Source organism: Prionailurus bengalensis, chromosome B2, assembly GCF_016509475.1.
Source record: "Prionailurus bengalensis isolate Pbe53 chromosome B2, Fcat_Pben_1.1_paternal_pri, whole genome shotgun sequence".
NCBI lineage: Eukaryota > Metazoa > Chordata > Mammalia > Carnivora > Felidae > Prionailurus > Prionailurus bengalensis.
In genome coordinates, this window is record NC_057349.1 from 144,415,440 (window position 1) to 144,427,812 (window position 12,373).

General features: G+C 43.7%; 1 protein-coding gene across 1 annotated transcript in view; it reads left to right on the top strand.

Annotated features, from left to right (window-relative positions):
• SLC22A3 (solute carrier family 22 member 3) overlaps positions 1–12,373 on the top strand; it is a 94,491-nt gene that overhangs the window by 46,752 nt on the left and 35,366 nt on the right. The window contains exons 4-5 of the mRNA XM_043592699.1: positions 1,507–1,675; positions 2,554–2,671. Coding sequence (XP_043448634.1) covers positions 1,507–1,675; positions 2,554–2,671 — 287 coding nt within the window. The remainder of the gene's footprint in view (positions 1–1,506; positions 1,676–2,553; positions 2,672–12,373) is intronic.

A 12,373-nucleotide genomic window follows, 5' to 3' on the forward strand; every position in this document is an offset into this window, starting at 1 on the left:
GGGTGAACCACGCTCTTGCAGATAACTGCTGTACTGTTATCACAAGTTATTGTTTGCCTTCTCGGAGATTGACGTTTATGAAAAATGTCAGCAATTCTTTGAAACCTTTTTAAAGCATTCCCTGTGCATTTCTGGGATATAGTTTGAGATGACACTCCTGTGTTCTCAAATATTTCTATATCTATTCCTTGTGTACAAGTGGAGAGCTTTTTACTGTGAAGGAGATGGGACCTAAAAACGAGAAGCTCATTTGTGAACCTTTGTTACTTCCGTGACCAGAAAGTCTGACCTTTCTAGAAAGAAAAACTTCCCTTTGCTGTTTGCTCCTTTTACTGAGAAAAGTCCTGGATGCGACTTGGGCTCTGTTGCCAGTGATGTCCAGACCAGTCACCTCCTCTAAGGGTCACGGTGGATTCGTGACCAGGGAGAGGCAAAAGCTTCTTTTACAGTATTGCTCCGGATCTTTAGGCTTCTAGTCCCTTCCATCACTGGTAGATAATCCTTCCCCAAGCGGTGCCCACCTTAAGGACCCTCTGAAGGTCTTTGTATGGGCCGGGAAGGAGAGAGAGTGTCAGGAAGTTGCCTGTCGCTGGCTGGGGAAGAAGGGATAACTTTGGCATATGAAGCATTTCTAAGGAGATCTAAGTGTAGGTGAATTTTCAAAGCTGCGATCTTAGGACACAACCAAGTAGCGTAATCCCAAGATGATCGGAATAGAATTAATGACAGATAGAAATGGATTCGATTGGGTGGAGAAGGATGCCAGCAATAAAATTCCCCATGTGACTTTTAAAGAGATATCACCTACTTGGAAAGTCTGACACTGTGGAGAGGACCATCATGTAATAGAAACTATCTCGTGATCTTGAAAAAATCATTTGTAGAGTCTAATGCTCATAAAGAATCTCCTAAAGAGACTATAATATGCACACCTTTAGAGATACCGTGATAGAAGTCTAGCCAGTTTGTTTTACTTCTGTATTGATACCATAGTCATCATTTAAGCCTTCCTAAAATCAACAGATACATTTTTTTGTATAACAAGAAGAGTGCTGGGCTGTGGGTATAAGATGAGTGTGGCCAGTGCCTGCCAATAACTGGCAGAGAAGAGAGTGAGCAGAAAACCCAGCTCCAGCAGGCATGGAAGTTTTAGTGTCCTTAAGAATGCGGTGGTGTTGGGGCACCTGGGTGGCTCGGTCGGTTAGGCGTCCGACTCCAGTCACGATCTCACGGTTTGTGAGTTCGAGCCCCACGTCGGGCTCTGTGCTGACAGCTCAGAGCCTGGAGCCTGCTTGGGATTCTGTGTCTCCCTCTTCTCTCTGCCCCTCCCCCACTCATGCTGTCTCTATCTCTCACAAATAAATAAACTTTAAAAAATTAAAAAAGAAAGAGAGAATTCTGTGGTGTTCTAACAATGCCGATGGATATGACAGATGTAATGTCTCTGTGTGTTTATTTTGGAGCTCAACTTGAGCTTCCCTAACCTCTGTGTTTGTTTTCCTTCAGTAACAGAAATAGTAGGTTCAAAGCAAAGGAGAATTGTGGGGATAGTAGTCCAAATGTTCTTCACCCTTGGAATCATAATTCTCCCTGGAATTGCCTACTTTATCCCCAGTTGGCAAGGGATCCAGCTAGCCATAACGCTGCCCAGCTTTCTCTTCCTCCTTTATTACTGGTAAAGTGGTTCTGGTCATTATTGAATTTATTCTTATTCCACAGAAATGTAGAATCTGCACTTTCTAAACCAACAGGAAAATGAAAGCAATTAAGGAGATTTTCTGACATCTCCAGAGTAGCCGTGGGCTTTGAGAATTTCTAGAGTGTTTGAGAATTTATAGAGAGTGGTCATTAATTGACTAATAGTTCTCATTAAAATAGATTAATAAAGTACCAAAACGCAAAGCTCCAGAGTATTAGTTATGTGTTGTTATTTTGGAATATTTTCACGAACACTGCAAGGTAACAAACCCTATCTGCCGATATTTCAACATGCAAATTAAACGCAACGAAATCGCTTTGCTTCCCTGTGTGTTCTATTACGCAAATTAACATTGTTCAGGAATCCTCTGAGGAATAAGAAAATGTTGAGAGCATCAGAAAATTAAGTTACCAGAAAGCTACAGGTGTATACATTTGACTCTTACTGAAGCGAATACATTTTGATCATTTCTCTAATTTAATTTTAATATATGGGGAAATCAGTTTACATACATGCCTAAGCGCCCATTGAATTCTTTTCATGTGTGTAATTTCAGTTCTTTTCATGTGTGTAATTTAGGACACTGTATTCTAGGGTAGCCTGGTCTTACAAGAACAATGTAATATTGATTGTTTTTATTATGACCAATGATCCAATTATCAAGTGAGCATTTTTTCCCTCCATTATAAGCTTTCCAAGATAATCTGTGTTTCAAAGAGCATGTTCTAAACTCTCAGAATCTCCTAAAGTTTTATCTAATTGCAAGCTCTATTTTACGAGGGAAAGTGAGGTTGTTAATTAACTGTTAAGGTTTTGAAATTCCTAGACATAACTCAACAAAGTCTTCTTGCCAGGGTGGTTCCTGAATCTCCTCGCTGGCTGATTACTCGGAAGAAAGGAGACAAAGCATTAAAAATTCTGAGGAACATTGCCAAATGCAATGGGAAGTATCTCTCACCAAATTACTCAGAGGTAATTTCATTTATTACTAGTAACAAATATTATTCAAGTGAGTGAATTAATTTGTCTCATTATCAAACATCCGACTAAATCATTTTTAGTTTGGCTTTAAAAAAGGAAAAAAAAACGCCTTGGGGAGAATCACAAGGTGCATTAGAGAAGACACACTTGGAAGCTGTGACAGCATTAAGGTTGAGCCCAACTGGCCACTTAGTCCGTATTTTCATAGTTGCACCTTGTCACTTACATTATTAAACTTTACCTACCGTAGGCCCCGTACTATGACATCATTCATTCATCTTAATTGCACAAACTAGAGATCTTTTCTTGACATTCAGTGTAGTCTAAAGATTTGTCTTTAAATTGAGTCTTGGAAATACTGTTTCTGCGAATCAGAGCTTGAGCAAGAATGTAGTTTTCAACCTTTAGACTTACACATGCTGGCTGGCCTACTCCTCCCTCCTTACCTCGTTCCCTTCCTCCCTTCTTTTTCTTCTTCCTTTGTCCAGCAAAGCCTTTTGGGGTGCTTCTGTATCATTACACTAAAAGAAATGGGGGGGACTAAAGCTTATTCTTTGCTCTTTGGAAGGTTCGATATGCCTCAGATATATTTGAAGCCACACCTGAATAATTAGAGAATAATATATAAAAAGATATGGCAATGTGGGCGCCCGGGTGGCTCAGTCAGTTGAGCGTCTGACATCAGCTCGGGTCATGATCTCTTGGTTTGTGGGTTTGAGCCCCATGTCGGGCTCTGTGCTGACAGCTCGGAGCTCGGAGCCCGGAGCCTGCTTTGGATTCTGTGTCTCCTTCTCTCTGCCCCTCCCCTTCTCATGCTCTGTCTCTCTCTCAAAAATAAATAAGATTTTGAAAAAAAAAAAAAAGACATGGCAATGCTTTACTACAGAGACTAAGTGAATATAGAATAACAGAAGATTTCTTATAAAGGGATGTGAGGGAAGAATTTTTGGAAGATACGAATCTTGAAGAATATTAGGTTGCTAACATTTTTTTTTTTTTTTGGTAGCACTCAGTTTCGATAGAACATTCTGATAGAAAACAGGCTTCGTTGGTTTTATTATCACCTCCCCAACCCCCCAGAACTTGGTCGGAGATATTTGGATTTCTACCTTTTTCCTTCACTCTTATGTTCAGCAACAAGCAGGAGCCTCCATGTTTACAAAGGTTTCAGTTGACCATTTGTCACTGGATTGTGATGATGTACCTGGGGGTTTACAGATCGTACAATGTGTGGTAAAGATAAAAAGAAAAAAAATCTGTTTTAACCATTAAGGTTAAAGCGATCCTGGTTCTCTGAGCACCTTTGGGCTGTGTATTCCTTTTAGGGAAAAAGTATCCACTGCCTTCACACCTTGCTCTCATCCCATTAGCCTTGGCCTTCACAACAGGATCAAACGTATAATAATCTGCACTCAGTTTTAATAGTCCAATAAGTATTTTTACTCCTCGCTCAGCAGTATCCTGAAGACACTGCACACGTAGTCCTGGCGTTAAGCATTTGTCAGATCTACATCAAGGTTTTAAAAAAACAGAAAAAAAAAAAAAAAGAAAGAAAGAAACCAGTGTGTTCTGATGGCTTCCAGGAGAAGGCACCACTTGACGAGGCATGTGATGTGTTATTGTGAGTACTGCTAAGAGGCCCCAGCTACTTCTGCACATCCTCGGGGGACCAGTTCAACGCTGCGCCCGTAGACCCACTGACCCACTTCTAATTCACAAACACTGTAGAGACATTTCCCCGGGGAAGTAGTCCAATGCTCTACATGGTTGTGCTTGTGGAAGGATCGTGAATGATGGATCCAGTGGCTTCCAAAACATGTTAACTCTGGTTTTAAGCAATGAGACGATCTCCATTTGAAAGTCAGGTTCGAAGCCAGACATGAGTCTCTCGCGGACTTTAGTGCCCCAGCCACCACTGTCTGATGATTATATATTGTGATTGGCTCATAAGCCTCTTCGGTCTTTAATCTATAGGTTCCTGTTCTTTTCTTTTCCTTGCAACCTTGGGAATAAAGAATGCTAGGGTTTTTTTTTTTTTTTCTTTCTTCCTTTTTTTTTTTTTTTGTTTCTGTAGACTTTTCTGCAGTCTAAATTTTGTTGATTACATCCTTAGGATCCTTTAATATGGCCCTCTGTCTCTTGTGTTCCCTATCAGTTGGTAGGTAGATCTAGAGCTTAATTAAGTTTGGGTTTGATACTTTTGGCAATCCTACTTCGTAAGTGGTTTAGTACATTTCCATTAAGAGATAGCTCGTGTCTGCCTGTTTCTTCTTTTGTGATGTTAGCTGCCACTGATCGTCGTTGCCTAGATTTATGAATTTATCAGAGGTCGCAAGTGACAGTATTCCCATGTTATCATTATTATTTCATTTATTGCTGGAATACTTACATAAAGACTAACTTCTCCCATCAGTCATTTGGTGACTCTGAGATACAGGTCTTACAGGAAAGGCAGGAAACATGTGTAATTCTTTCTTTTCAAAATAACAAGTCGGTTCACTACATTCTGCAAAAGTTATCAGTGAATTGTGTGTTGTGGGGTTTTTAAAAAAAAATTTTTAAGCCTCATTATTAACATCTGGGTTTTAACCTACTATGAGTCAGCCCTTCTCAGTTATTGTCATTATCCTGATTTGTGATTAGATTGCCCCATCTTTGGACAGACAAGGCTCATCTTTGTTGGTTCCGGGCTCCCTCTGCCATATTCTAGGAGTTTCAGAATGCCGCTTTGCTCATTAGTACGGTGACATTTTCCCAGGCTCATCTTGTGGTCTCTGGTCTCACTCTTGGAATCACCCACTTCTCAAAGGGTGCTTTGAGGCTTGAAACAAATGTCTTCAAACTGAACCTATCCATCCCCAACCTTTTAAAATTGTACAACGTAAGCAGAAAAGCAAAGTATTGTCTTCAAGAAGAGAAGGAATTGACATTTCAGTTTAAAACCCCTTGCTAATAGAGGAATTCAGTCAAATTATAGACCAAACCACAATTTTCTGTTTCAGAGATGTTAATGTTCCCACAAAGCATAACCATGTGCAAGATACAGTTTATAACAGTCAGAAATACTGGCCAGTGGTGGAATTGCACTCAAGTGCATTGGCTTGAGCCCCAATGCCAAAAGCAAAGCAGGATCCTGGTATGGTTTCTGTGTAACCCTGTCAATTTCTCATGTTCTAGTGACTCAGATAACTAATTGCCCATGTCAATGTCCGGGTCACCTTGAAACCTGATGTTTACATAGTCACTTCAAACCTTCTGTGTCCTTTTGCTGCCTTAACTGGTATCCCTGCTCTCTGGATATAATCTCAAGGATGCCCCCATGGCCCAGGATCATAGCCTTTTCTCTTTCCACAGAACCTTTTTGTCAGTAAATCCCGACTTTAGGAAGAAGTTATTATCACGTAAATTACCGCATCCTCCAAGACCTCTCCAATCCCCACCTCATCCTAAGGGTGCACATCATTGATTGCAGTGAAGCTAGAATCAACTAGAAAGAATCTGCTTGACGCACATTGTCCGAGGGAGGACTGGCAGCTATGCTGTCTTCCTCAGCCACCCCCAAACCCCAGCCCGTGCCATCGCTGGCACCAAAGATCCTGGTCTGTTTTATGGGGATCAAAAGACCTAGCTTAAAACAATGCTCTGTATCACAGAAGAGATCCTGAAATTCACCACAAACTAGGATTACACCAACCCCCTGGGCTTTGTAAATGGAAGGGGAATATGGGAAGAAATAGGTAGGGTGGATTGAATTCCAGCATTCAACCAGGTGGGTTATTCTAAGGTTTGGCTGTGTAATAAACCATCACAGTTATATTTCACATGGATGTTACTCATCTCATGGGCCAATAAACTCTGGCTCTCTGTCTCACTGGTCCCTAGGCTTCCATTTGCCAGAATTCCCAGCTGGCTTCTGACTTTGTTAAAGCCACAGCTGGAAGGTAGAAATACAGGTGATGAGAACATCAGGCTCTCTGGATATATGAACAGTGTAGTTATTATTTACTGAAAAGAAAAGTCCAAAAATATAAACCCAATGCAGATGAGGCAGGTGGGTGGAACTTCTAAGAAGCTGAAGCAATGTAGAAAACGGAAATCAAAGACCCCCGTAGAGGGTCAGCGGAGGGGCTGAGTGTGGAACATGAGGCACTTAGCCGATGCAGGAGGACAGTTGGCTTAGACACTTACGTGGGTGCCTTTGTACTGTTTAAGGCACACTTGAAGAAATTAAAACCAAATTCTTGGCAAGACCACGTAGGTATAGCCCAGGCACAGCAATGGCACAACAGTGTCTCCTATGTCATTCGGGGCATCCACAGCCATCATCTGACCCGGGGAGCATGTCGGTGATAGAACTGTTTCCTGCCCTGGCCATGCTGGGCAGACTTCTCACACGTTGCGGTTAAATTTGGCATCAGTCTGACGTTACTTCCGACCTGTCACTTGGAGTGTGTTGTTTCTTGCCTCACGCCTAGTAAGTTACCAGTCGATCCGACTTTCCATTCTCGTACGGTAGACACGCACCAGTACTGTGTGTGTGATTGAACGAGGCATCGAATGGCAATGCTGGTCTGAAGAGATGGCCATTGCCCTAAAAACTGAATGTGTGTCAAAACAGCTGAGAAAGCGAGCAAGTATTTAAGTGGGCTCAGGCTTAGGTAGTAGTAGGCTTGGTCTGTTGGTACATAGTGGAGAGCTGGGCTTGTTGCTTAGTGGCCTTTTCTCATCACGAGGCGGTACTACTTGTGATAGACCGTGTTTTTGTTTCCAGCTCTTCACCTCTCTCTGTAAGAGGATGACACCCCCCCAACCTGTGGCCATGTGACTGGCCGCAGTGCCTCCAGGCAGGCAGATATACTTCCCCACTGAGGCTTGGCCATCTGACTTGATGGCCCAAGGAACAGAAGTGGCCAGGTACCCGTTCAGAGCAGAAGCTGTAAAGGCAGCATGCATTTCTGACAGCTCTCTGGCTCTTTCCTTCTGCCACAAGGACAGCATATCCCAAACTGGTATTGTTCCTTCAGCGTGGTCTCAGAATGAGAAGAACCACAACTTGGAACAGAGCTGCAGAAGCTGACCTACAGCCACTACATGGAATACAGCCCAAACCCAACTGTTTCCTCAGTCAACTCCAGTCCGCTCAATGTGTCTTAGTGTGCTCTTGGAGATTTGAGGGTGTCTGTTATGGTGGCCAAACCTAACTGTAGCTGATCATAATAGCACTGTTTCAATTGCCAGAGTAGGGTTTAGTGATTCAACACATTTTTGGTTACCTGGGTGACGGTGGATTGTGGTAGTTTATTGTTTGAAATATTCATGTCCCGCCCCTCATTTCCATTGGATGAAAATACTTCCTGGTTCCATTGATATCGGGCATGGCAGCGTAACTGGCTTTGGTCTCGTGGCAGGTGAAATGTATGTCCTGCCCTTTGACTTTGGCCTTGATCATGCCTTGACCATGTGAGTTGCTTTGGCCAATGGCAGGTTACCTACCACCAGACGTGGTGCAGTAGGCTCTTGAGATGTGGGCTTGCTCTCTGCACTTCAGCCATCACCAGGAGAAGAATATTCCCAGGCTCCCCTCCTGGCCCCAGAGGAGGCTGAGAAGCATTTGGAGTAAGGCTTATTTTACCAAAACTTCCCAAACCTAGATCAGCAGTCTCTCAGCCAACTCACAGATGTGTGAGGTAAACAAATGCTTATTATTTTATGCCACTGAGATCGATGGTTGTTATGCAGCATTATTTAACCAATACGCTGGTTAAACAGCTTTTGGCACTCGCCGACCCAGATCGTACAACTGCGTAGGTAGCAGCTGTGGCTGTGGTTGTGCTTGCATTTTTTTCTAAAGGATTTTAAAAGCCCTTACCCTAAAGCTCCCTCTCCTCCCCTACTCCTCCACATCTTGTCTTTGTATGCGATATGCTCATGGAAAAGAGTATGTTGCAATTCTCGTTAACAAAGAGCCTCTAACAGCGTAGAACTGAATATTTGTCCATATTCGTTAGCGATGTTGTTCTGTGTTGGCCCCCAAAACCAATAAGTCTTGATTGTAATTTCCCTATTTTGATGCTATGCTTATATAGTTCCTTGTTCACAGCTAACCTACAACTTACTAAAATACAAGTGCCAGATGTTATATTGATGCCCATTCGTGCATAAATACACTCGTGGGCAGTGTCCCTGGTGGCATGTTTACATAACATCAGGAGCTAATGCTTGAGCTTTCTGATCCCAAGCCTTTAGGCAGGTATATAAGAAATAGAAAATAGAAAAGATTAAGACCTCATTAGATAGTGTCAGGCTAAAGTTAAGATTACCTCAGTTACCAGAGTGATTTCCAACTCTTGATAGCTGCCATCTTACCTGTATTTTAACGAAGTATCACACAGACGCCAATATCACTACAGAAAGGGACTTTCCAGCCTTGGGAATGTCTGTTTATGACATTTCCTTTCAATGGGGGATTTTTATAAACGTAACTCTTGTTCTTCCAAAGAAGGAACCACACCAGGATTCTGGCTGTCATGAAGCCCATCTGGGCTGTGCGGAATTTCAGCCCAATTATTGTACTGTCTTTGTTAATGCTGTGTTTAATTACCATCTCAGGACTTGAAAACTCTTCCTGGAATTCAATTACAGAGAAAGTAATTCAGGCCCAAGCAGTGCCCAAGGTGGGGCTCCAGTCCACTTCCCATGTCAAGAGTGGGAAAGGCGTGAGTCTAGAAAATAGTGAAGGATATCGGAAAGAAAGTCACCGGAAACTCATACACCACTTTCCCTTCACAGAATTCCAGCTTCATTCTTTGACCTCACACAGAACTAATGGTGCCAATCATACCAGCAAAGCCATCATCCTTAAAAATGGCATATAAAAATTACTGGAATATGCATGCCGCCATGTTAGAATTTAGAATATTCTCGAATGCATAAAAAATAGCATATATGCCAGTAAAAATACTGGCATATAAAAATTACTGGAATATGCATGCTGCCATGTTAACTTTAATTTAAAATATTCTCGAATGCATAAAAAATAGCAGGACACTTTATATAGCTAACATAGAATGGACCTTTGGAGCTGAGAGTTAATTTAATAGTACTCTACCTAAATACATTTTCACAAATAGCCTGAGTTCAACGAATGACCTATATTTAAATGGGTTGTTTACTTGGTTCCCGTGTCTTTAACCCTTTCAAAATGTGACCGTATTGCACGAAGAGGGTAAAATGTTGCGTGAAGAAAACTAATGCCTGCAAAGGGGGAAAATGCTACAATAAAAACAGCCACAAAAAACAGTCCTGATGGACTTTTGAATCCAGAGTGAGCTCCTTCCCCCCGCCCCAAAGTGGGTGATTAAATTTTAAGCCCCTCCCATGAAAGGAAATTCTGCCTAAACTCTTTCCAGGTCGGTGGTCTCTCTTTTAACCTATACAAATATTGATGGGAGGATGTTCCGGAGTGTCATATGGCTTTCATTGAGCTAGGAATCTGAGTGACATATCTCTTATGGAATGAGATCGCAGCTTTGGAGCAGATAAGGCAGATTTTTCAGGACGCCTCCCCAAAGAACAGCATCTCGAGTGGGGAACCCTGGAGAGACAGGGCCCCCCACCCCAGTTCCTCACGCCCAACTTCCAGACTCCCTCTAGAAATAACTGGGCCGTACACCTTTGTCAGAACCTTAACTGTTTCATTTAAATACAAGTAAAAGCTTGAAAAAACATCCGTCAGAAGTATGAAGGGAAAGCACGCAGCGTTACTGTTAACGTGCACTCCGGGTATTCGATCCTGCGCATCGGTCCTGGTGTCTCATGACATCACTGACGAGTAATGGGACCTGCAGGACCCAGGACAGCGGACTCAGGCGCCAGTAGGGTGACCAGTTGTCCGCGTTTGCCCAGAACTGGGGGGATTCCTGGGACGCAGGAAAGTCTGAGAAAGTCTCAGGCAAACTGGGACGGGCTGGTCAGTCCTCGCCCACCCGGCTGTGTCAGAGGGAGATACAAAGGTTTACGTATGTGGGCTTCACGTCTGCCTGCCTGCCTGACGCCACTAGAGGATGGGCTCCGAGTTTGCTCCTTGGACTGGTCCCAAAGTCAGATGCAGGCCACCACGCCCCAGGGCCCACCAGACCCCTCTCTAGCCGTCTCTTCTTCAATCCCTCGCTTCTTTTCTCTCTCTCTTTGTCTTCTTCTTTTTTTGTTTTTTAACTTTTACGGCCTTTATTTGAAGTTCCGACATGAAATGATACTCCTTTTTTAAAATAACACTTGACTGACATCTGATAAACACACAAAAAGCTGCACGTATTTGATTTATTCAGCTTGCTTACTCCCCTTTCTATTCTAGTTCTTATTTGGTCTTGAACCCTAGCCTATTTGGGGTGCCTGGGTGGCTCTGTTGGTTAAGCGTCCGACTCTTGGTTTCGGCTCAGGTCGCGATCTCACCTTTCATGGGTCGGAGCCTCACGTCGGGCTGTGTGCTGACACCTGGAGCCTGCTTGGGATTCTCTCTCTCTCTCTCTCTCTCTCTCTCTCTCTCTGTCTCTGCCCCTCCCCTGCTTACTCTGCACACATGCTGTCTCTCTCATGCTCAAAATAAATAAACGTAAAAAGAAAAAGTCTGATTTGAACCCTAGCCTATTTGAGGGCCTGACCCCTGCTTAATGTTTGCCCTCTCTCTTGAAAGGAGGAGCCTGTTGCTTATATATCTGCTCATCGGTTCTCTGAAAGCCACTTGCCACATTCTCTTGATGACCGGCACCTGCTCTTTCGAGAGACCGCTCCCGCTAAGAGCCCCCTCTGCAGACGCGTCCCAGACCACAGACAGCCGTGTGCCCATGAAGACCCATGTGTGCCCTCCCTTGCACCGGCCTCTCCACCTGCAGGTCCTGGTCCCATTTGTGGCCAGGCACAGAGCCACAGCCCCTCCGTTCACACGTGGCCTGCTCTCCCTCCTGCTGAGACTCCAGCAAATCTCTGTGGGGGATGATGGAGGTGGGGGGCGCAGAGAGCTCCAAGCTCTGGTGACCTTCACAGTCATTTCAGCGGGTCATTCGTTGTTACATAATCTGGGAATCAGGGACCCCTCCCTTTTTCCTTCTCAAAGGCTGATCCTCACCCTGGAGAGTAATGGCCCTCCCCTTCCAGCTGCAGCATGCTGTAGGATGCAGAGGGGCACTTGCCTCTTTCTGCCGAGCCCAAGCCCTGGTGGCATGACGAACAGAATGAATTCAAATATAAAAGAAAATGAATAAGCCACACGGGCTTTTTCTATTCTGTTAATAACGGTAGCTCTCTTTTGTGGGCATTGTGAAAATGCTTAATTCAATTATTTTAATTCTGAATCCCGCTCTAATAGAATAGGGGAGTGGGTTTGCTCTTTCTTTTTCTTTTTCAAGCATTTGCCAAGAGAACGGCCCTCTAATACCGTCTTTGAAACGTTCACGCTCTGTGTGAGCGAGAAAGATGCTCGGCTTTTCGAAGCATTTTGTTCCTGCGCCATTTGGCCCAGTCTCGTGTTTTTGGCAAAACCAGTTTGTGCAATCCCAATTGCTGTGCTTCCCCGCTGTGAATAAATGAGAAAATACTAGCTCTTTGTGAACGCGCTCCCTGCTGCGAAGGCGATGAGGGGTACAATGTCCAGAGCCCTGTGTGTCCAGCTCCCTGGCAGGGATTCTGGGCGTTACT